Source organism: Bombus pyrosoma, linkage group LG6 (genome assembly GCF_014825855.1).
Source record: "Bombus pyrosoma isolate SC7728 linkage group LG6, ASM1482585v1, whole genome shotgun sequence".
In the NCBI taxonomy this organism is placed as follows: Eukaryota; Metazoa; Arthropoda; class Insecta; order Hymenoptera; family Apidae; genus Bombus; species Bombus pyrosoma.
Window position 1 is genome coordinate 6,847,903 of NC_057775.1, and position 26,563 is coordinate 6,874,465.

General features: G+C 35.9%; 2 protein-coding genes across 2 annotated transcripts in view; both read right to left on the reverse strand.

Annotated features, from left to right (window-relative positions):
* Window positions 1–4: 4 nt before the first annotated feature.
* Window positions 5–4,041, reverse strand: LOC122568424 (sodium channel protein Nach-like; the record flags this gene model as incomplete). Its single annotated transcript, XM_043728124.1, has 10 exons — window positions 5–129; window positions 225–331; window positions 689–881; window positions 1,031–1,081; window positions 1,276–1,579; window positions 1,996–2,107; window positions 2,211–2,362; window positions 2,534–2,699; window positions 3,048–3,254; window positions 3,875–4,041. Coding segments are annotated over 10 exons (1,584 nt in total), but the record flags the coding sequence as incomplete, so codon positions are not given.
* Window positions 4,042–5,269: 1,228 nt separating this feature from the next.
* Window positions 5,270–26,563, reverse strand: part of LOC122568175 (chromatin modification-related protein eaf-1) — a 76,975-nt gene continuing 55,681 nt past the window's right edge. The window contains exon 5 of the mRNA XM_043727591.1: window positions 5,270–5,397. The gene's annotated coding sequence lies outside the window, so the exon portion shown is untranslated. The remainder of the gene's footprint in view (window positions 5,398–26,563) is intronic.

Genomic DNA, 26,563 nt, shown 5'->3' on the forward strand with positions numbered 1-26,563 from the left:
ATATTTAGTTTGACTTGTTTCTTTTTACACATGCATCGGTTAAAACCCGAATAATAAAAAAATAAATAATTTCAAAAATAGACATGAAACTAAAACCAGCAAAAACTCCTAAGAGACCACCAAATGTTGCTAAAACAAACATTAAATTTATATTATCATTAGTATTATTATTATTATATTTTTATTTAAATTCACTTATTATTTTAATAAACAATTGATATTACCGAATAAATGACGCCAACTATAATGCATATCCCGTCGGAATTGAATAGACACTAGATCTCCAAAAAATACATGAATTATACTTTGATTTTTCCAGGTTTTACCTTCGCTACAACGAAAAATATGTGCTTGTAATTTATCTCATTCGTAATTATAAACATATAAATATTTTTGATTATTTCTTAATATTTAATAATAAAAGATAATATTATAATATATAATATTAATAATAAAAGATAGCTTGGTAAACTGTGGAGTCTGTTACTTTTTACTAAAATTAGAAAAATATATACATAATGCTAACTTTTATATATTTTTGTAGAAAACTCTTTATTATCCAATATTGCTCTCAATTTATATGTACTAGTATTAAAAGCTTTTAATCAATATCTTATGTAATGTGTATGTTTCAAGTATTTTGTAATAAATATACGAATATTTTTTGCTAAGAAATTCTTAAAATTACCTGGAATAAGTAGTGTAAGTCAGACCATCATAATAAACGCGTTTATCAAGATTTCCTGCTGAATTCTCCATTATATAACGATAAAAATTACAATCAGGTTTACAATTACAAGGTCTTTCTTTAGTATCCAATTCTACAAGCTGTAAAGTTTTGGGCGACATATCTGTTCCTGGCCAAGAAGTATCATACCAAACTAAAAATTCATTTGTATATATTCAATTGTTATAAGAATATGTTACATAGAGTATTATTATGCCATAATTTTTCCATATTCTTAGTTTCATCGCCAATAAAAAAGAAAGTCTGGGAAATTAATAATATTTGTGAATATCTTAAACTTACATTTAAACGTTTCTAGGCATTCAACATCTCTTAAATTGCATACTCTGGTATCTGCAACAGAATATTATTTATCTTAAAGCTAACAGGTAGAAAAACGTGAAAGAATATTCCTAAATTTTGATTATTTTTTTTTATAGATAATTTTTGTTTTATTTCAGATCTAGTAATTATCAAAAGAAACGCTGTACTATAGAATATTTTGCAAGTCTACGAGATAAAACAAGTTGTATTTACAGCAAGCTAACCATTTTGCGGATAATAATATGGAATGCATCCACATTTTTTCTTAATTACAGCTGTTCGACAGTTCGTTAGACAATTTATGAATGAATATCTTGCGGGGACGAAATTGCTGTTCCAATCGTTACCAATCATTTTATTTGCTTCATCATAAAATATGCATTCCCTCATAGTGGATTTTAGCTTTCTGATATCAAGGGTCGAATAAGTTTCTACAGGTTGGACAGTTAAAAACGAATATTCATGCGCGCTTATCAATTTACTCGGTGCGTTATGATCAGGATAATCGTAAGGGTCGTGTAGCATGATCTGTAAAAATATAGTAGACGTTACAAGATTAATATAACGGAGGAAAATAGTTATGTAATTAGTTTATAAAATATCGCTTCACATGCAAAATATTAAAATTATTAATAATATTGAAATTATTGAAAAACAAAGAGAACGATTTTACATTGATTTCATTATATTTTCTGAATTTCTCTTCGTCCAATCGTGTACTTTCTTCAAGATTTAATTTTTAGAAATAAAGATTTTACAACATTCCGTGATAATATCACGCTGAATATTTATTGAAATTAGAAAGTAGAGAATATTTTACAAAAATTAGAAATTTTTAAAGAATCGAAGATTAGATCGGGCAAAAGAGAACTCAAAGATTGTAACAAAAGAGTATAATTTTTAACAGTCTTCTTTCACAATCAGAAATTAATGCAAAATATTACCTTTATTTCCGTAGATTCCATAATATCAGCATCATTATTTTCGACATCCAGATTAAGCAATAAATTGAGTCCACTCTGATATCCACACGATGTCATTTTATGTGGTTTTATACTTCGAAGTTAATTTAAAAGAGAAAGAGAATAAAATTCATAATTTAAACAATAATATACGAAACAATGTACTAATATAAATACTTAAATCTAGATATATATACTTTGGATTTTCCATAATCGAATCATAAGTAATATAATTAAAGCTGCAACATAATCCATCACGGCTGATACTTGATCGAAATATGGTACTGCAGTTTTCAATCTTCGATTTCCACTTACACGATTCCAACAAACTTTGACAATTTCGCGTAACCTGAAATTCAATCTCATTTTCATCCAACGTGCTTTCTTTGGTGGCACTTCATTTAACAATCTCGAATAGCTTTGATTCGATAGATACGAATCTATGAAAGATATTTGCTAGCAAGTTTGTTTTCTCTGTATTATGACGCTGTACGATGTTTCCTATAATTCTGTTACCTACCGAGTTCATGATCGTTGGTATTGAAAGCATATTCATGTCAAAAATGTTCTGCAATCGTGAAAGATTATTTCGAACGTGTGATCCGTATATACCAGGATATAATAATTCGTTCAGTAATCTCATTTCTCGAGCTATAAATTCCTTCGACAGACTCGATGGAAATGTCCTGCAAAAACAATAAGAAAAGCCATTGTGCAATTTAAGTGGTTTGCTATATCTATACAGTATAAGTTAACGCAAAATAGAAGATGATAAAAGAGTAGCAGTAATAAGTATAACGGAAGTTCACACGATAACGATTTTAATCAAATATCGACAGGTGAGAATGTAAATGAAAGATCTACAAGTTACTGACTAAATCTCTGCCATACATATAATTGTATGATATATCATCAATCGATCATCAAGAAAGAAAGATTATCGTTAAATCACGGTAAGAGATTATATATAACGAGTAACAGGAAGTTTAATCGACGATTAGGAACGAAAGAGAAAAGAAAAATAAAATACTCACAAGTTGTCGGTGAATTTTTTTGTTAATTGAAGAGATACGGGATTCATATCGCATACCGTAACCGCTGGAAACGGATAATTCCATATTCCATGATGGGTCGTTTCGATGACCGAGAGAACTAAATGCTGCTCGTAATAATTCAGAGTAACTTTCAGCATTCCGATTGCAATGCACAGGGATGAGACCACCATTATTGCCCATGCGATTCTATCGAAATGAACGCGGAACGAATAGTATCGTGATTACATCGCGCTTCGATTTAATTGAAACAAAGGTGAAATTAAGTTCCATTAATGACACCTACTTATAATGTACCTATACACGGCTTAATCAGTAGGCTAAATGAATTTTGGAATTCGTATGTTAATGGTTTTTGAATCATATATTGATCGCTCTTTATTGCTTTTTGACACTCGGACAGCTTATCTGTAGTAGGTGTGGCAGGTACATGTATATACAGATGACTACAATCGAAGTGGCATAAAAGTAAATGAATTGTAAAATACGTATAAAATGTATATAACTATTTTTCGACTATTTTAGAAATTAACTTCGGATGATCGTAGAAATCAAAAGTTTGCTTGTTCCAGTGTTAACTACACTCTGTTTCTATTTGTTCTCTTAACACTGATTTTAATTAGTTAATTCACTGAACCTACGTAGGTTGAATTTTATTTGACACTTAGTATTAATTAAATTACATAGTTGCATGTAAAATATTTTTTCCTTCTATTATGCTATCTTTGTCCTTTCTATATTTTACTGTCATTATTTTGTTTTAGAATATGTGACATTTAACGAATCGATAAAATAATAGTTTTACTCACCTTTCTATCGTAGAACGTTGAGGTTCGCAAATATATTTGCAACCATGAAGTCCCGTTTCGTGACAAAACTCCGAGACATGTGTTTTTATGGTGTAACAAAATTTTCGTACGATCTTTTTCAAGATATTGCCGCAACTTTGCTTTCGTACGCGTTTCATATTTTTAAATTAATAACGGGCTAACGTTTCCATCAATTTTAAGATCGCTAACATTGCACGAATTTGTTTTTTCAATCTAATTTATTTGTTTTAAATTATTAGTGTTTCCCACTGGTAGTTGTTGAGAAGTTCGATTAAAAGTTGCGATTAAATAATTCGTAAATTGCGAAAACTGTTGAAAAATACTCTGGTTAAAGGATCAATCACATGAATTAATTACATAAATTCAGCCACTAATAATTATTCGCACGTGTAATAAATTTCTTGAGTTTCAGACGTCTTCTTCGGCTTCAATGACCATCAATGATTTCACCTACGTAGCGTTGAAGCCACGACTATCGAATGAAAGGTAGCTGTATGCCAGTTCCGATACTTTATTTACGAATACACGACGCGCTGCATGCGATGTCGTATAAAAAATTCATTTCATTTTTTCACTGATCATTCTCTGATAAATCCAGATGCGAGATACGGATTTCCTGGCCTCTGGTTACAAACGATTTTTAACTGCGTGCAACAGTAAATTATTAATCACATGCAACACCAACTTAACTTAACTTGACTCGAACACGTGCGACATTTACGCAGGAGAGTTCATAGAAATAATCGCAGGTATAAAAGAAGAAATGACACGAAATAAGAAAAAAGATTCGCTATTAGTTTTTTGTTTTTTTTTTTTTAGTTTAAAACGAAGAAAAGTAGATCGATATTTTTGCAACAGTTTCAGAATAATTAGTTTGTTATTTTACATTTTAAGTGATTCTCTTTATACGTGCATAGATGTTATTAAATTAAGTTCTTGGATATTAATTACTAAATCGAGTAACAACACACGAATGTTATTAAAGTATTCTTTATTTATTTATTTATCCTTAATCTCTTCTTTGTGCCTTAGGATGGCTCCCGATTTATACTCTACTTTACAATATATACTTAACCATATTTACACTATAATTATAACTAACAATCTTTCTCAATATTACCTTTCTTATTAAACTATCAACTTACTTCTAAACACCTAGCGTCCTATTGTTATTCATACTATTGTCCCTAACTCTACCATGTACCAAGCCATTACAGCTTAGTTTTTCGTACATCGTTGCAATTTATATTTAACTTCTATTGGTGTAAAATGTAAATTATTTATTTATATCTTATTTATATTTTTCAGACGAAACGACATCGATGCCGCGACTGTTAGAATTTGACGGATGTTCTCTGGCGAGGGTGATTTCCAGCTGATTTTATCTCTTCTGTCTCTCATGGATCTCCTCCGCGAAATTTCTCTCGTAAGCCCGAACTGGTGGTCCGAGCGGTGAGAATTCCCGTTCTTTTTTATATTCCAACCACTTGTCCGATGTGCTCCTGCAAAATGAAAGCGTATTATTTGCCGCGAATAGTGGCGACACTCGATTCTTCGGCCAGGGTGAAGGATATTGGAAGCGAAATGCCCCAGCTTGTTCGTCGCGCGCCTCGTCGCATCGGCACGAGTGTACTACTCGAGGCCAGCAGCGGATGGAGAAGTCCGCGGCCGAGTAGTCGGCCGAGTGACTCGATTCTTCGGATATTAAACTCTGAAGATGCCGCACTTCGCCGCGGCATCTGACTCAGCGAGTGTCATTAATAACTTGGAGAAGATAGATAAAGTGCTAAACACCGTGAGCTGTGTGCTCGAGCACACGTCATTACCCTGACTACCGAACAACTCGATTAAAGGGTTCCTAAATGCACCGACCTTGTCGAGGTCGCTACTCACCGCCAGCTTTTCAAAGGCAACTTTTTCAGCTTTCCGTAGAGTCTTCTCCCGCTGATCGAATATCCTCGATAAAGGAGCGACGATTTTTTTCGATTAAATATAGTAATCGTGTAATTTTACATCACGTATATATTTCATAGCTACGGATTATTCGTTCTCATTTTCTTCTATTCACTCAGACTTTTAATTCTTTTTTTGTTAAAATTTCTCTTATAAGTCAGACTCTTCTTTTTTCAGGTAGAATAACAGATTGTATTAATATCGTTCTTGTAATAGACACAGAAAACATAAAAAATTTGATTTATTTAAATTGTACACGTTAGAACGTGAAATTTTTGCTTGAAATATTTCTTTGTGAAGGTAGAACGAAATTCGAAGATTGTTTAGACACAGTTGTGTGAGATATTGCGCGTTGTACGCGTCATATACGTATTATAATTTCGATTCAATTTCTAATTAAATTTATCTCTCCATTGTTCGTAATTACCAATAATTTCAACGAAACAAATTAATATCCTTTTGCCGAGAGTTAAGACATTAAGATACGATTGCTTCCAAGGATAAAAACTCCACGCTTCACCGAAGCAGTACAATTTGCAACCTGCTGATCTGCATAATATCTTTATCTCTGTAAAGAAATCGGAAATTTAGTAACCTGTACGTTCCAGTCCCGTGCTATGATATATGTATGCTCAGTATATCGATATAATCCAATATTAGGGTGATTTCGCGGCACCCCAGCTCGAATGGCGAAGAACTTTCGTCTCGCGGAGGGCAAATGTTTTAAATCGATGGGCAAAGACAGGAGGGAAGGAAGCTGGTATTTGGCACCATCCTCCGGGTCATTTCTCGCCGCTTAAACGCTTTGACGGTCGAAATGGGAAAACTTAGCAAAGAGCAATTTTAGAAGCAACGCGTTGCTTCTGTATCAACTCCTGCGATTAAATAAACGAAGGTGTTAATTCGAAATGATACTTCAAAGGTATAATAAAAGTTGAACATCAACGCGTCGAGCATTTAATATGTTGCATGTATCTATCCATAACGCTATTAGATCTAATTACGATATTATTGAAGTTAAGTTTTGATCACTGGAAATATTAGGTACGTGTTTATGATCAAATATTTTCCTTTCCACGTACTGTAAAATAGCGAAGAAGAGATACATTTTATTAAAAAGAAAAGAGATATTTTCAAAACTTTGGTCCGTTAGATATTAACTGAATTTCGTTTGAAATACGTATCTTCTTTATTAATTATCAGCAGGAGAAAGAATGGAACGGTGATCGATTTGTAGGATACCTGGCATAATAAAATTGAACTTAATTATATGAATTTAATTAGTTAGAAGCCTCGTAACTCAATCACAATGAGAATAGATATAAGAGACAATTGAAGCATATTTTGGAGGATTTTCTCATGGTATTTATAGTATTTGTATTTGTCAATGTTTTAGATGAACGATTAATGCGTTTTCAAAATATAGAGAAATCGAACGAAGAAATTGAAATTTTCCTTTTAATATGGAAAGATTAATATATATATATATATATTGACGTTTAAGTGGCGGGTTAATTAACGTGATATTGATATTACTATTATTAGCGATAATTAAGCAACAAATAACAGCAAATGAAACATAAGTTTAACGCGTGTTCGATGCGTTAGGGTGCCAAGATTTCTCGATGTGTACGTGTAGTATGGTAATTTTAATTATGAGATAGTTCACTGCGATGTCGGTTCCGCGCAGAGAAAATTACTGCACGTGGAAGGGGTGAATCCGGTGGATGGGGTAACAATGTATTATGTGTTCCCCTGTCAACCCCTCACGTTAACCACAAACCCCTTCTATTCACCCCCAACAATTCGTTAACTGCTATCGAATTGACTTTAACCGCCCGTAAGTTGAAAGTGCAACCCCGTTACCTTTAACAAAAGTTTACAATCGCCTCGACCAGACGCGAGCAATCGTATTTCGTTCCTCTGATTGGTAAAAAAAAAAATCTACATGATAAATAACAGGATAATATAACAATTTTTGGTTTAAATTAAAAACAGATTTTATCATTTTTCAGAGAGCAGGAAATAGTTAAACGAAGCTCTTCTACGAAACATTTTCAAATGAAAAGTCAAAATAATTGAAGATCGCAAAATTTTTCAAACGATTGAGAACTTTAAGATTTTATTAGATAAATTATGAATTAAATTTCGACGTAATAAATACACGGAAGTAAGATAAAATTGAATCAAATTAGACTAAAGATTACTGTAATAATGTAAGAAAATGGTATTAAAACGAACATTGGCTATGTATCTTTTATTTAAGCTCACAAGCTAATCATAGTTTTGTCATCTGAATTGAAGATATATAAGAAGCGTAATTCATGAAATAGGAATGCATCACTCTACATATTTTTAAATCAACTAATTTAATCAATAAATAAGATACTATAAAGTATCCTATCCCTAAAGTATTATAATCTCTTATGTATAAAATCTCTTATGTATTAAGTTGAATTGGTACAGTTACACTTAAGAAGCGCGCATTATAATCTATAAATATTACTTTCACAGCAGTGGAGCAAACTTATATTTACAGTAATCGAACGAGTTTATATTCTCTAGCTTAAAATTATTTGAGAGATATTATATCAGTCAGGTATCGTGAAACTTCCACCAAGTTAAGCGAAATCGAAGTGGTTCCTATCGTGGTATATGTTCAAAAGTAGCAATAAACTTACCCGCGTGGGAGGGTTTGAAGGATGAATTGTTTAAAACTACCCTGTCGCGTGTGAGCTCTCGTTGTCGAGAATGAAATGAAAAGCGGTTATAGATATGAAGAGTTCTGGGGGATTTGTAGCCATCTTCTATACGGCATCTGTATTATACAACCGATGGGAAGGGAGCAACGTATTTCGCGGAACATTGAGCCCCATGGACTTTAAAATACATCCGAAACCGAATCTGTCTCTCTTTCTATCTGTGTATTCTGAAAATTTCTCCCCCCTCGATCTATACACTCACTGCGCTACCTGTTTTCTGATCGTATAATGTTACCCTTGCGTCGCAATTTCTATAACATCTTCTATCTATGGAAAATAAATTAATATATATCGTAAATTAAAAAGATAGAATATTTTACAGGGAACTGAGATAATGTATAAATAATTAAAGCAAGATAATCACGTTATTGTAGGAAAATTTTTGATGAACAGTGGAACATGATCGACAAAATTTTATACTACGATCGACATAAATGTTTAATCGACAAAAATGTTACGTACATTTGGATAAGCTTTAGGGAGTAAAATTTTGGTTGCGAATCTCTCAGAAGCTAAACTGATTCAATTTTTTATAAATTTCCTAATTTTGTTATGCAGGTACACGGTTAGTGCTCAGTTTTGAAGAAACGGATGACTTATTTCTGTAAGTTCATTTATAGCAAATTCGAAGGAAAATATTAAAGAATATTTGTAACGTATCACCACCTTAAGAACCGCATAATACCCTTTTAAACGTGCCTTACAAACTACGTTAGGAAAACATACTTCTAAAAGAAGAAAAAGGGCAAGCAACGATACTGCCAGTATATTTTGGAAAATAATTTATATCCGAATAATTAATCATTCTAAAATTGCAAATACCAAGAAAGCTTCGCCGCTGAATTATTTCAGAAGGAATATCGATAAAGTAAGGCTGGTCGAATCCGAACGCACTGATAACGTTAACGAAACTTAAAGAGGTATAAAAATACTTCGGAACATTTTTGATTTGATATGTCAATTAAGATAGGAAGTCTTATCTGTCGCTATGTGCCTTGTGCGCTCAGCGCACAAGGATGCGTAACAGAAGGGAAGCACATAGAGGGTAATACATAGGACACATACATAGGGGTTTGCACGCGGGGAGAACTTTATGGGGGCCTCGAGTATATTTCCTGATTGAGCGGACTAATCCACGCAAAGGAGGTTTTATCGTCGAGGTATACGTAATCGAAGGGGGTCTCGTCTCCACGCGAATGTCGCGTGGATAAGTAATGTCAGAATCAAGAAGTTCCATGAAAAAATTATTTAATTACGTGCATCGAACATTTTTTGATATTTATATCACATAGAAAAATATACTTATATACCTAGCCATACATAAATCGTAGCTATGCATCTAGCAACAAATACAGATTGTTATTTTTCTTTCAATCAAACTCGATCATAAAATATTTTAATTATCGTCCAATAATGCCACGTATACGCCTCAAGAAAGTATCACTTCCAACAAAGTTCGTATTAGCGGCAGATTGAGAGACGCTCAGTTCGAACTCTGACGAACTTTCCCTCTGATCGAAGTTTCGATGGTTACCATCGAAATGGACAATAACGAGAGAAGTCTGAAATCCCGTAGAGTGTTTATGCAGGACCATTTCCAAGTCTTCTCCCTACCCGTTCCGCCGCAACTATACTATCGCGGGCACAATAAAAATAGACCTCCCGTATAGGTTAGCCCGCTTACTATCAGGCCGCAAGTTACGATTAAAAGACCGAGTCGCAGACCCGCCCAGGCCATGTCTCGAATTCTCAGTTTCTAGGAAGACTTGCAGGGGATTCGATAGGAGTGCCAGAGGGGCCAAAAGGCCAAGCTCTCTGGAGGACTAGCCTTTACCCCACGCGGGTTTATGCTTATCGTAAACATCGCCGCAGACAAATCTCGTGGCAACCCGGTTCAATGGATGGGAATTCGTGTGACGGCAGCGCAGAAAAACGCCGATATAATGCGACGAAATTGTAAATACGAACTGGGGATGCCTCGACGAGAACCGATGAATACGTCCGCGATCTCCGTGATTCTCTCTGGTTGCATGTGCCTTCAGAAGATACCGAGTACTGCGCATACGGTGTTTTGCGAATGTGCGTGGAATAACGCAAGAGACCAGGCTAAAGATCGACAATGGTAGATCAAAGTTGTTGCATAATGGGAGAAGACGATGTTACACTAATTTTGTACACATACATATATAAAATCATAGTCTGCGTCGTAATTGTACGTATGTATACCAAAAGTTGCCACTGTAACGACCGGGCTAGTTTCGGCCACAACTTTCACATCAAGAATTAATAAAAAATATATTTTTACTGTGTTTGTAGGAATATTTAAGGAAGGTGTCATAAGACAGGGCGAAAATTCATTTCTCTGGTTATTACATCTAATAATTATGAAATAATTCGAAATAAACGCCCTTCTCTCATACGAAGACAAAGTCATCCGAGTATCCAAATAGCATCGTCGTTAGTTCACGATTAGATAATCAAGATTCTGCTATACAGAATGCCCAAAAATAAATGGAGAATATTTTGAAGACGTCTTCGGCACATCTAAGAAATAAAAAGATGTTCGTACGAACGTGTGTACTATTTGATCTCGAATGCAAGCCTGCAGAGATGGTTTCAAAATTTCATTCAAAATTGTCCATTCATTGTTACTTCTTTCGTTCCTCTAGCTTTGCGTAAATTCTTGTATTATCTGATTGATCGATTTCTCAATTTTTCTCAATATAGGAATTTACATAAAGTTAGACGAACGAAAGGAATAACGACGAATGTACAATTTTCAATTAAATTTCTGGCTGGGCCTGGCAAGATCAGCGTTAGAACGACTGTGCTATTCTCTTCATATGCCCAGAACGCTTGTTCCTTCCTTGTTCAATTCGCAACATCGTTAGTGGGCGACGAATAACGAACGAATTATGTATCGCGATACAAAATTCGTTGCAACACGAAAACAAAGTCCAATTGGACGTTCGTTTATATTCACAACTTTTAATAAATAGTAATTCTTTTGATGCGTCCAAGTCGCTGCTACAATATTTACCACTTATTCTGTGACACCCTGTATATATCCTGATTCTGAGAACATTTTAAGTAGCCGACTAAGGTTAATTCCTCTAATACCACTTTGCATGTAGACCAGAGGCGAAACTGGCAGCAGAGTACGCGCGAACTCTGATCTTTTCCAATAAAAACGGCGAGAGGGTGTTGGCTATGCGGTCAGTCTGGCCACTGGTTAATGTGTAGACATTTTCTGTTCACGGCTGTATCAGGCCGAAGAATGAATATTCAACAGTAAACACCGGCAGCGGTTTGCAAAGGGTTCGCGAGAGGGTTGTACGCGGAGATAGAGAAGGGAGAACAAGGTGGTTCACGGTGGTTTGGACAGTACCGGGGGAGATCTGCCGTGACTTGTGCAGATATAAACGTGGCTCCGGTTGAGAGGGACATTGTTTACGATATTACATCTGTAATACCGGTCAAGTGGCCAGCGTCCAGTGGTGTTCCGTAATCTCTTCTGTGCCAGGACTTTGTTCCTGACCAGATACAGCACGTCGGGCTGCTCCAGCCCTGGTAATGACGGTGGTCTCGTAAGTGCATTAAGGATAGCATGCTGGTTTAACACGTTTCTCAAGTATCTGCTGCAGTATGCACGTATCCTTGTTGCCTATGCAGCGTTACGCTGCGCTCGGATGTTATATTTTGATCGTTATCAAAAGTTGGGAATAAAATATGTAGCGTTAGTCACGATGTGATATGTTTGACGATGACATTCGTGCATGAATTATTAATAAACGGCTTTGGCGAAATTGTTTAAGAGACGACGATGATGACTCGAATAGCGATATGGATACATGTTGGGATAGATTGAAGCAGATGATAAATTCGTCAAGTTCGTTTCCTTTCAGTTATAATATGCTGCCTCTTTTCTCTTAATCTTTTAAACTATATACGCTCAAATTAATCGTAAATGTTTTCTGGTATTAGTCGTCCAAACTTGGAAATTCATCTTCTAGACAGCAATATGTACAGGTAGTATAGCATAAAACATAGTACTATACTGAATTGCAGGATTCTAAAAAATAAGGGCGTTTCTGGTAAAATTGTTTTTTGAGATATTCGGGTTCAAAGTTTCATTTCATTAATAAAACCGTAATACCGATGGAATATTTTCCAACCAAAGTTGAGTAAAGTTTATTGTTAGCGAAAAATGAAATGACGACAAAATATACACTAATTTTAGTCTGAATAGAAAACGGCGTAATATTAAAAAAAAAAAAGACGATTCTGGACGCCTTTCGTTGCCAAATTTTTTGTTTCTTCTATCCAATTATCGCGATATGTAGTTGCTAATTGTATTGATATACGGTGAAGTTTATAGATTCTAAAAATGAAACGAGAGGAAATAGGACATTTTTCGAGAAACGTCCTAAGAACTCTTCGATTTATAATTGCTATTAATGTACCGTAATATTTCTTATCCTATAAAAAGAGATTAAAAACAGTTGAAGCTTGGAAGCTTTTACTGGATATAGGTCATCAATGAATAACATTAGCCGTAATCGGAATTCCTAAATTCGGTTTTTACCGTAACCAGCAATTTACTGTTAATTAATACAGTGATTTTACCGATACCAACTGTCCGCCGCAGAAGTCGCTGGCCGAAGGACAAACATCGCCGTAGCTGGGGAGCACGATGTTTTGATTCTGGCTGTTATAGAGAAGACATATATCACTGGTCCACCCCATTGCTATAGATGCCAGTAGTTAGGGTGGCGAGCTGGGCCCGAATGGACACGAGGCGATTTATTGCCACATTCGATATATATGATTATTTAAATCTTTCCCAGTTGTCGCAGTCATTCAACATTTTCGTGCGTCGTGTGCTGCGAATTTTTCAGTTTAAATCGTTTTTAGAAAATATTCTTGAATCGTATCCAACTTCCATCTTTCAACGATAGATAATTTATCAGGAAGATGAATAGTAAAAGAAACTGTAATGTTTGAATATATTTTCAATAAATAAATCAAAGATTGATTATTTTCTCTAAGTCGATGTATCTTTCAAAACAATCGAGACATTGAAATATGAAATGTGAAAATTTCTATATTGTTTAGTTAATATTATTCGGATTACATATTATTTGAAGTATTTGCATTTTATTTGTTGCGCGTTACGAGGTAATTATTTTATTTCATTTAAGAGGCCAATTGATATCTTTCTTTGTTAAAGCATCGAAAATAAGTGTTTTGCCATGTAAACAGAGGTAGGTTATCGTATTATTTACGCGAATCTATGAGACTTCGATATGATGGGTATTATAGATATTTCCGATAATTGAAAATCATTAATTTTAATTACGCGAGATATAGACTGCTGTTATCCTTAATCTTTCCTGACTAAATTGAAAAAATGTTTCGATAGTTGAACTGGACTCGAACGATTTAATTTCTAATTTTTATGTTACGAGTTGCGTAGAACGACGAAATATATTTTGACGCGTAAATTCGCAGTTTGAAAAGCAGAAACAGCCTGGCTGGGAAGTCCGGCAACACGTTTCCGTTATGGAGATTGGTTTTGCTGACGGAATACAAAGCGTGCGTCTTGTGCAGGCTGTAATGGCAAAAGTACGGACATGATCTTAAACCGCGTATATTTCGAATAGATCCGTCACGAGTTTATTGAGATTGACACTTGCCTTTAACTTCGACGTGTTGGAGGATCTTAAAATCGAAGTATCGCCGAATATTATTTGCATTCGACCCGTACGGTGTCTCGAATAAGATGGAACCTTGCGAGAAACCGCTAATATTATTGAATTCTTTCGGTATTTAAAAATAGAACATGACGAAAATTGTATGCCAAAAATATACAGTTTTATATGTATCTACGTAAATACGCAATTACACCTATCTATTTATTTTCATATTTATTTGTTAATCTCCACGAACACGTAAGTATAAATTTCATATTAATTCGTTGCGATATAAATTGAACCCTTTAACAGTGAACCACGACAACAATGAACTAGAAAATAATTGTCTCTTTATTCGCAAGATTCATCGTGTCTGTGATATCGGATATACAAAAGGCTCAACTTTTTGCGTCTCTTATCAGCTTCTGTTCTAAAGAAGATTAAAATCATTTCGACACTTTCTCTGGCTGTCCAAGGTTGCAAGAAGGGTGTGAGAGTTACGATGCAGAAAAGAACCGCGACGAATTCAGAGTTCACGGCGAATACAAAGGCAGATCGATAGGTTGTCTAAGACCGTGTCTGACAGGAAAGTCGAAATCTGTCGGTGGCAGAAATATTCGAAGCGCACGGCGTATTTCACGCCTAATTTCTCGCAAATTCCGTGCTGAATATTCTTCGTTCTCAATCTCATGCGGGCCACGTGCCATTCATCTTTTAGCAGCCCTAGCCGCTTGAATTCTCAGCATCGAACCGCGTTTTGAGTTCCTTAAATATCTTATTTCCTCCTTTTTCATCGATGGTTTTCCTTTCTTTCTAGAAAATAATCTTTCCTCTTAAAGCGATGTATTAGAAACTCTTGAGTATTAATTCCTTTCAAACTTCTTAACGCTTTCTTAAACGTTTTATCCAACACGGTACTTTTTTCTTTTTTAAAGTAATACTATTTGTTACTATAAAGTAATACTAATTGTAACTTATTTTAGCGATTATAATATAGAACACAATGTAATATTGTCGATAATTATAGAATGTCGCACGAACAACTAATTTCTGAAATTTAATCACAATGACAAGGATAGATCAACTTTATCGCTGATAAACAGCACTTTTACAGATGAAACGCTCGTCGAATCTATCTTAAACGATGTAGAGTCTACGGTGACTTTGAAAAATCCACGTGTCAGAGATCATCGAACTCGTATTGCAGTGGTTATACCACTGTACGATTCCGAGCAAGAAAAAATAAAAATCATCTTCAAGTTCCAAAGAACGTTCGTAGCTGGAGGTAGATAAAGAATCCTATGCTGATCGTAAAATATCTTCCTCCAAAAAGAACGACCTGTTCGTCGAACACATCTTTTAAAATCAGCCATAGTTCTGACGATATTCTCATATCGCGCGTTGATCAATCTTTCTCAGGACCAGGATTTCTTTTCACATCGTGAGAAAAATGATCTTTTATTAACTACGAACGATAGAAACACATTTCTTCGGATAATTTTGTGAAAATTTACCTTACGATTTGCACTAGTTCTGCCTGAAACAAATACATTTCCCCTTGTGTACGCTCGATACGGTTGGCGAAAATTAAAATCAGCTAAAACCAACTATCCTGTACGTTGAAGCTGCTTACAAATTACTATATCCGTGTCGTTCGACGATATACACGACGATTACATTATCGAACGATTTGCTATTTCAAACGAAAAGCTATCATCCAGTAAGAGCGTAGAGCAAACAAATATCACGTACCACGAATATTCGGATCTGTACATAAACATAAAAGAATGTCTGATCCGATGGCTATCGTTTGTACGGTCATTAACATGAGCAACGAAAGGCACTCGGCGCGGAGATATTTCGGTCAGGACGTGCGTTGTACTCGGTGTCGTCGGTTCACCCCATATTTCTTTCGAAGCTGGCCTACCCCTACCGTATACCTCCTGCCTACACGCACGCACACCAGTCTAGAAATTCATTAGGGGTATCTGATATTTCTGGTGGGTGCTTCGCGCCGGAATAAATCATACGCGTGGCCCAACGGAAGCGTTTTGCCGGTACGCCGAGCTTCTTCCTCGGTGCATGCGCGATCTATCCGTTTTATCTCCTCTGTCCGAAAGAAGGGAATGAGCCTGGCCGTGGAATCACCACCGTGGTTAGACGAAGAGACAGGAAAAAGAATCGGCATAGATACAGTGGCTAGAAAAAGTGTTTGAACGTGTCCTCATTTTCCAATGAAGTGTTTTCTTTTTCTTATCGAGTTCCATTCAGGTTCGTTATTATTATTATTTATTCTAGTCCGTGCCTCTCGGCTTTGGACGAACTTTCGATTTACAATCCTTACATTTCTTGTATTGCACTCAGCATATTCTTACCTCTAGCATCTAAAATTAATGACTACGATCTATTGCAACTTATGACTACAAACTATTGCAACTTATGACTACACGTTATTGCCACTTTGGTTTTGCCTCCTTGCTGTGCTACCTTCCTGTCATTCCATCCCGTCTTGTATCGCCTTTGCCCTTCTTTCTCTATTATTGCTCTTAAACCATTAGTCCTTCTGCAGTCTCATTCAGTGTTTTTTCCATGTCCTTTGATCCTCCTGTTATTTCACATTCTTCTATTACATGTCTCAGGTCCTCTTCTTCCCTTCCACATAATCTGCACCTTTTTTCTCTCTCCTCTTTCCAGTATTCCTTCGCTTTGGTCTCGTTTCCACACCTGAATCTGGCTATAACTTCCCTGCCCTTACACCTCATCCTCCTCTCCAAGTTATTCAGGTTCGTTTCATCATTATTTCATTATATCGTACTGCCTTATGGAAGAACGAAGCGTTCTTAATTAATTGGTCATAGTTTCTCTTTCCAGAAGCAGTGGATCGTACTAACTTAGTACCTTAATATTTGCCAAAAATTTGCGATTCACTAGCAGAAACGCCACGAACTTTTCGAACTTTCGACGAGTACGTTACGTGTGTGCTGTGAGACACGTGGAGATTTCATCGACATATCGATAAATCGTGAAACAAATCCTCGTTCGATTCTGTCGGATTCTTCGTTGCGGTATAACGCGCTCTAAATATGCGCGCTAAACACACACACACACACACACACACCAAATATATACATTACACGCATACTAACTACCTGCTACCTCCCAGCAGTATACCTTGGATTATTCTAAATGCCGGGGGGATACTTGTTGTTGAAACGTTAATAAAACAATGACAAGAAATCGTACTTCAAGTTTGTAGCAGTCATAGTAAAGGAGTAGGCTTCGATCTTTAAAATCCGTGATGGTTTTAGTTTTAAATAAAATTTCGTAATGTCCGTAGAAACGTTTGAATTTGTAAAATTTTAAAGAAGGAAAAGCAGCTTCGCTTTATATCATGCTATATGATGTAGAAACATCATTGAAAAAAATGAGCTCAGTATCGCGAAAGTTGAGACTTCACGCTTCAAAATGCGCTCACCTGGATCGTTGTACGATTCTTTTCCTCGCCAAGTTACTGCTGTCTAAATGTCGACAATTTTTCATCGAAAATTTCGTAGTAATTTTGTAGGTCAGTGTGCATGTACGTAGGGATATACAAGATATTTAGCGCAATTATATATTTTACAGAAATCGGAATAGGACCACTGTACATCAAATAATTTCTTCCCAAATATATACGTTCGCAGTAAATATCTTGCAACTTTTCTATACATTTTCAAACTGGTTACAAATTTCATCGATATAATCGAGGAATATAATTCGTGTCTCGACACAGCGTTAATAAAATTTCAAAATATTTTACATGCATGAAATTTTCCTACGGAAAGTGTCCAAATATATACATTAACGAGCCATTGTACTTAAATCTAGTTAATTAGTATGTAAATGCTACGATAAATACAATGTGCATGTGCATAGACTTTTTGTAATCTCTGTAGACAGAAAAAAGGAGATAGTTAGACGTATAAAGAGAGAAAGAGTTTACGTTGAAGACGAAGCGAAGAAAGAAGGTTAAACGCTTGAACGTGATCCGGGCTTAAATCGTTCGTGGACATCGGGCAAATCTCGTTACGAACCCGACCACCACCCACCCACTACCCCCAACTCGACGAGGGATGGTTTATGTATCTATAACGAAAGCTACCGCTGAGATCTAAGAAGCTTCTCTCTCGGTCGTTTTCGATCGGCTCAATCTTACTGGCATTCGTGATCATTGGAGCGTGATCCGGCCAGCGTCTTACCGTGTCCTCCAAGTAGATTGAAATTAATTTCGGTATTGAGCCGCGATTGAAAACTCGATGCGCCACGGATGACCGATACCGCCGCACCGGGATATCTCTGCCTTTGGGCAAACCAGTTGCCGCAGAGAATTACCGCACCCGTACTCTCAACGATCGAAAGGATTTTTCCAGGGAATTAAGAATTTCCTTGCAGAGTTTTGCAAGTGTATGGTGGCGGAAATTCATTTTAAATCGTTTGTTCGCATATGGTGTCGTAATTTGTCGACACTATCGGCTAATAAGTGAAAGAGAAGAATAATTTGCGTTCGAAGGGGATCAAGAAATGATGAAATTAGCGGAAGTTACGATGGAAGTTGAATTACATTTTGCTGAAAAGAATTTGAGCAGATACAAAATGTTTTTGAATATATATATGTTAATTTTAACGAGGAGATCTTTATGAATTTTTTATGAATCTTTTAATGAATTTTTTACGAATGAAAGTGAGTAAATGTCCATGCTTTTGTACTCGTAAATGTCAGATATAAAAAAACAACGGCAGGAGAAGATGATTTTTTATGTAAAATTGAACGAGGGGAAAAAATACAGGATATACACGTGTTCCTCTTTTGTTGACTCGTCCAAGGCCTCGTTTTCAAGAGAACTAATTTCGCTGAGTACGCTCGCGTTGCTTGAATTAGATCGCGTTTATCGTTCTACAGTCCTGAATGAACGAGGAGTGAACGTTGAACACACATAGTCTTGATGAACGAACACGACCATCTGCATGTACGTGAAAATTTTCTACGGTAATGGATATTAGAGAGTATTTCAACTACGTACTAGCAATAAGTACTATCTAAAGCGTTATTCGACGAGCCGTGTCGTAACTAAAAGTATAAGTATAAGCGTAGCAGTAAATTCTCAGAATCGATTAGTTCGGAAATAAAACAAGATTTTCAAAGTGAAATTTATTTTACACGTTCGATCAACTCCTGTACGAGCGCTTCGCCCCATTTGAAATTGTTCCACTATTTGCTGTATTCCTACATGTACACTCGCGGTTTACAAAGAAAATTTTACGACAATAAGTGTAACGTTTCAAATAATAAGTTAACTTCATCGCGAGTTATAAATATAAAACAGCAGCAGGATCGATTCGCGTTAAGATCACGAAGACACCTGCGTTGAAGAAAATGCAAAGATCGAAATTAAGATGATTTACGTATTAAAGAGCTAGAAAATATAACAGTAACTGTAATATCTGGAATGAGAAACGTTTCAAACAATAGGTAGTTTTGTCACGAGTTATATTAGATCGTCCGAAAAGTTTCTTTCGTTTTATAAAGAAATAATACTTTTTGTTTTATATTAGTTTATTGAATTATGCACGAACATAATAATAGAAATAGAACGAAATAGATCATACCTAATTCAATAAAACAATATAAAACAGAAATTGTTGTTCATCTATTATCACCTTACGAAACGAAAGAAACTTCCCAACCTAATACCATTATAGGATTAATTTTACAATCGTAACTTATAACGATATCGGGTGTTGTAAATCGAATAGCGTAAAGGGCAAGATCGATTCGCGTTAACGTGATAAACGTGCATTAAAGAGGAAAGGAAGAACTTTTGAGAGATTTGCTTGCATAATTTTTGACAACTGCGATGACCGCGTATTATTCGTACATTACCGAATTCAAATTAATTTCGTAAACGGGACCGTAAATCAAAGCTCACCGGTCTATAACTATAACGGGTGAGCCCTAAATCACAGCACGGTAATTGCAGTACCGCTCGGCCGGATCTGCGCGCGGTATACGTACCGGAACTACCTAACAGATGAGGCCATTGAATGGAACATTCTGTTCCTTTGAAAAGAGATTAAACGCCCCGAACTTTCTGCTTTTTCTGATGCCAATATATAGTTCTCCGCCCAGTAGAAATGATGAACTACAAAACAAAGAATTTCAAGCAAAATAAGATAAATGTTAAAAGTTAACGTTTGCTTTTGTAGATAATAGAATAATCGAACGTTGTGCACTTAAGTTGGTTTTAAAATTACTAATCCCTTTCGAGGTGCATAGACGTGGCAATTATTCTTGCATTCACATTTTCTATCTGTTTTACATATTTTATATTCTACGTTCCACTCTATGGCTTCTCATTCCTCGAGTTTCCGTAAATTATTAAATTCGCGTGTATTCGTTCCAATATTTATATTCAATGTTTTAACAAATCTATGTAGATTTATTAGGTATAGATTTACGCGTTAGTTCAGGATATTTATTCCTACGTACATTTCGAATAATTAATATTCACTCGCTTTTCGTATAACGTCGGCTGATTTGCAAATTACATCTGTGGCCCATTTTTATTTTTTAATTTTATTTCAATCGTTTATGGTAAAAATGAAATTTATAGATTGCACATTCGGAAACTGGCTAGCAAAGAAACCACACGCCGTTCAATTCTTTTAGACGCGACGCGTAAACTACCCGCCGTGCGTTCTACTTCTTTATAGAATAAACGACGCAGGTTCTAGTACGTTAACAAGAAGGAAGGTGAGATTTCGTGTAGAAGCACGTCAACCGAATGCATGGTATATTGGACTGGAAGCTAGGTCAGTTTAAAGGAAAAAGGAGGAAAAGGCCGGGAAAGACGAAAGTATAAAGGGCCGCCTTTCAACAAGGCTAATTTTTCGTACAACCCCTCTGTATCAAGATCACGTATGCTATTCGCCTGTAGGCACGATTCTGGTGAAAATTCATGCGTCGTATTTCTACATTCAACCGTATTTTTTCCATTGGTGGAAGGAAGATAAAGCCGAAGGACCATGTGCAATCTTTAAGCAAACCTTTCTTATTTGTTGTTACATATTAACCGAAATATTTATCGAAATTATCTTTTTACCTTTTTTTGCCATTTGTAACGACTATTCGCAAATCAGATTTGATATAGCTCATGATGCAAATGATATAGCAAGTGGTGTTTTCTTTTTTATAAAAACAATAGCATGTCTTTGAATAATAAAAGTATTGCGTAACGTTCGAGCAGCGAAAGTTACATAAATGTTATTCAGATTGCTATTCAAATACAGTTTATATCGTGTCGTATACGTTTTCATATATTAATTGTAATATACAACACATTTTGTGAATTTATTTACAATTTAAATATATCGGAAAGGCCATTTACATTGTCAGAATGCAAATGGATCAATTCCGTGTTTAGAAAATTTTCTAACTCCAATATTTCTTTTTTATAGAAATAAGTAGCATCCTTTCATCGAGATTTATACTACTTGATGTTCGAACTTGTAAAAACTAAAAGTGTAACTTCGGTGGAGGTGATGAGTTGGATCTCTGTGTAGTTCAAATATCGAGTGACTTATAAATTGCAAGATATTCTACTCGCTCACGAGTTCAGAATATAATTAATAACCATATGAAAATCGATCAACTTTAAATTTCCTCTCAGAGATCATTCCTCTTTTTACTTATCCTACTTACGATAAATATAATCGTTCTATCTTATAAAATAAAACGTTCCCCTTCGTACTAAACAAATTTTGTTTACGATACTCGATCCACTTCATTCGATAATTAATAATATTTTCTTGAATATCTTATTCAATGTGATTAAATTTAAACAGGCTATTTTACGATACGTAACGTCCTTTCTTACCTCTCGCAAGACCCTGTTAAGCCCAACGGTAAACCGAAAGTCCATCGAATTGTCGTCAACTTGATTTCACGTCTAATTACCAACTTTGCAGTAATCTCATCTCCTCTATCGAGGTAAAGTTGCGTGGACTCGTAAGCATCGCTGTTCTGGGGACCGAATCCGTGTACAGAGGAGTCGATGCAGTCGTCACGCAGTCAGGATTGCCAGAGACTCAATGACGATTGACGAGTCGTTCTATGGTAGGAGAGCGGAAACAAAGATGGATATAGGCTGGATAGAAAGAGGATTTCTACTGCAGGGGACGAAGGAACATGCGGAGTGAAAGAGAGAAAGGGAGAAAAATAAAGAAAGATAAAGGGAAGGAGGGGAAGAGAGAGGTAGAGTGTGGCTAGTGATTGGATTACAGTCAGGGAGTCCCCGTGGACTCGCCAAATGACCGGGACAAATTGCCACTCGCCTTCGGGAATACTTATATATCTGGAGCGATCGAGCTTTACGTGTCCTCTCAGGTCCTGTTGCCTTGCTCCTGTGCACACCCTTCCATACATTTGTACGGTGCCTACAAATGATGGCAATGAACGGTGTCTTGTTTGGTGCGCTTCCTTCGAAAGTTAAAGAAGAATCGGTATCAGACTTATATTGCTACGAATGGTAGTTTTGGTATCCGAAACCGCGAACAATTTGTATCGATCCGATACGAAATTTGTTTGCAACGTAACGTAACGGGATCGAAGGTTTCGCGTCGGATATTACCAAAGACTCGACGTAGTAGCGAAAATTAGGTCGCAACATTTCTGTTTATACTACTTGAAAGTAAAGAAGTTCCGCGAGATTCACTGATCTTTATTTCTCGTCTTTCTCATTTATGACAAGTATATTTTCATCCCGAAGGCAAATTTAACGAGCTGCTGCGCAACAAGGAATTAGCCTCGCTTTTATCAGCTTGTCTGAAAAGTTTCTTTCCTTTTATAAGGAAACGATACACCCACAATGTTTTTTGTTTTATATTAGTTTATTGAATTATGCACGAACGTAATAGTAGAAATATAACGAAATGGATCATACCTGATTCAATAAAACGATATAAAACAGAAATATTATTGCTCGTCTATTATCACCTTACGAAACGAAAGAGACTTTTCGGACGACCCAATAATTCACCATTTCCGATTACTCCGCTAGTGATTCGCGTATCCGTGTAGAAACGACTGGTTAGAATATAGGATTACTTATCCGTAAGAGAGAAATTCGCAAGAAAGTCTGTCATCGTCGACCTCGTACGCTATACGGAGAAATATCAAGGGGGACGTGTCCACCCTGAGAAGGTGAACGGACACACCTCTCGGATACGGCAATTCCACCTAACCCGAGCGTTCCTCTCCTCGTACCACGCATCGTGACGTAATAACCTGGCGTTTACCCGTTGTTTATAGTCCTGGAGCATCGTAAATCGCGCGCTGGTAGTTACCGTTACTGCCGGCGTGTACGTCTTCGGAAATTCGAATCGGTACGATCGGTACAGGTCGGTGCATCGATGAAGGACAACTGCACCGTACCAATCTTTCTACGTATACGCGTACGTATATGTATGTAAAAGGGGAACGACGAAGAGAACGATGACGGTAACGACTCTCTCAGGAGAACGTCAGGATGCTACCACTGCCGAATCGTTGATGGTCTTTTTACATACTATCCCCGTGGTGCTTCGTGGAAAAAACCCAATGATGGTTAGCAATACCGATCGGATATGTCACATAAAATCGAGTGCGTATGAGTCACTGAGATCGTACTTTTGCCGTTGCTGTTCTGGCATCTTCATGGACTTCCTTTAACTGCGCTTTTCACGCGAATCATACGATTTGATTACCGATGGTTCGATCGTAAGGAGATTGCGGATGTTTATGAAAATTCGTATTGTTGTAAACGCGATCGAACACGGTTACGGTAAATATTTCGGTAAGAAAGTAGTAGAGTTTGGGTATTTTATATACTTTTACGTATTTTTACATCGCATTCTGTGTATTTTTCTATCTTTAGAATTCCCGTAAGCGTATAAATGTCCGCGGTATAATCGTAAAAATGGTTTCGATATCCAAGCAATGCGATTCTTCTTTGGATAAATATGTTGCGTTTTAAAGTTGTAAAGGTTTCAACTTTGAATCTATGCTGTATTTACTAATTTAATCGTGGTTTGGTATAGATCGATCAATTGTAACGTATATCTTTGTAATCTTCGAACGATTCGTTCTACTTTTCGTCTAAATATTTTGTTCATACGAGGATCTCAGATTTGCGTTTGTTCGGTATTCGTTCGATCGTGATTTCTTATCGATTGTTTGATAAAAATAAGGGATTTAATGTCGAGGTGTTCTAAATCTCTGTTGGGATGAATACATTGCACTCTTAGTACTCGAGCTGTAAAGATTTTGGATTTGCTTGCATTTAGAATCAACCTAATTGTAACTTAGCAATCAATCAATCAATCAATCATATACCTGTTCAATGTTGCGATATTTTGTTCATACGTCGTTCGTACATATAAATTTTTGATTCAACGTTCTAATCTCTTTATCTATCAAGATGATTAGTTAAATGTTGCTTTGTAGGTACGTGTGTTAGGAAATTTACTTAAAGTGCTACGTAGATTTACGAATGAGATATCTTTAGGTATAGTTAAGGTACCAGCAGCGATTAGTTCGACCATTAAAGAAAGCGGAGGAAACGTTATTACCCAGCAGGAATCGGTCGCGTTATCTCTGCGCTCAATTAGACCCGTAAAGAATCGCGTATAGCTCATTGATCCTCTTTGGTTTTGGTTGTAGTCGATCGACCCTTCGACTTTTTCTCCGCACGTTCCGTTATATCACGTTGCTCTATAAAATATCGTACTAATTTGACATTCTTTTCGAATGTTCGCCAGAAAAAGACAACGTTAATGTAAGATAGTAGCTATCGGAGTAGTTTACAGATATAGCTTTTTTCGAAAGTAAGCGAATATAGATCGAAAGATAATTATTTTTATCTAAGTTGGTTGACGTATTAAGGGGATGTCCTGAATTAGAATGTTTAGAAAGTTTATTTAAATAATTGTTATATCACCTTAAAGTTTATTTTTTCTTTTTATAAAACACATTTTTTCTTTAAACCCGGCGAAATATTTTCTGCCTTTTTTTTAGTTCATCGAGAAGAAAAATATATAATAATTTAATCTTCTTTTGGTTTTTTGTTTCAGTCAAGAATTACGAGATGGATCTTTCCCACCGATCGAAAACTGCAGCCCATGAAATAGGCTTAGAAATCTGTTATAATTTTTTTTTAATTACAAAAAAATTGTTTTGTATTCGTTAAATATATATAAAACCATACCTCAAAATTCAATAACTTCATTTCTTCCTTTCCCTCCTAAAAAAAATCACAAAACGACGCTATTTTAGAACATTCTAATTCAGGACACCCCCTTAACGACACGGTGAGACGAAATTAATAACGAGACGAGTTAATTTAATTAACGATATTTACAGATATTTTAAAACGTAGAATACAAAGTTAATCGCAAGCGTTACTTGATGATATTCGTTATAAGATCACGCGATACTGCGGTACTGATACTAATTGCTATGCTGATTCGCTAGACTGATTCGCTATATTTATTCGCCCAACCGACTGACTCGATACTGATATTAATTCGCGCGACTGACTGACTGACTTCTGAGAACATGGTCGTCTATTTATACTAGTCGAGGGGGTTACCGGAAGGTTTGAACTTGTCGCCGGTTGTAGGTTGCACGTAGCAGCGCGATTGCTTTGTCCAGAGTTTGTTTATTACCTTATGTGCGTCGTACAGTGTTGATTCTCTGTGGCAAAACAACTATGTGAGGCATCTTCGTATCGAAACGTCCTTAAGACGCATATGCCGCTACAATATTATCTACAATTATTATCCGAACTAATTCTAGTCTAATATATCGGTATCTAGTATATTAGGATATTAAATAGTAGCTACGTTGGAAGAAAGACTAGAAGAGAATCGATATATAAACATTCTTCTATTTGATTTTCCAGTCAAACTACATTTGAAAACGTTCAATCATTCCACGTATAAAAATATTCCTTGTCAAAGTATTTATTGGCAATAATATTCGTTATATTCTTTAAGATCATAGTTAAAGTAAGAACTGTACAGACGACTTATGATATAAACGATATATGTATACCATAGTCTGTAAACAATCTTCGTATCGAAACGTTCTAAGACGCATATGCCGCTACAATATTATCTACAATTATTATCCGGACTAATTCTAGTCTAGTATACCGGTATCTAGTATATTAGGATATTAAATAGTA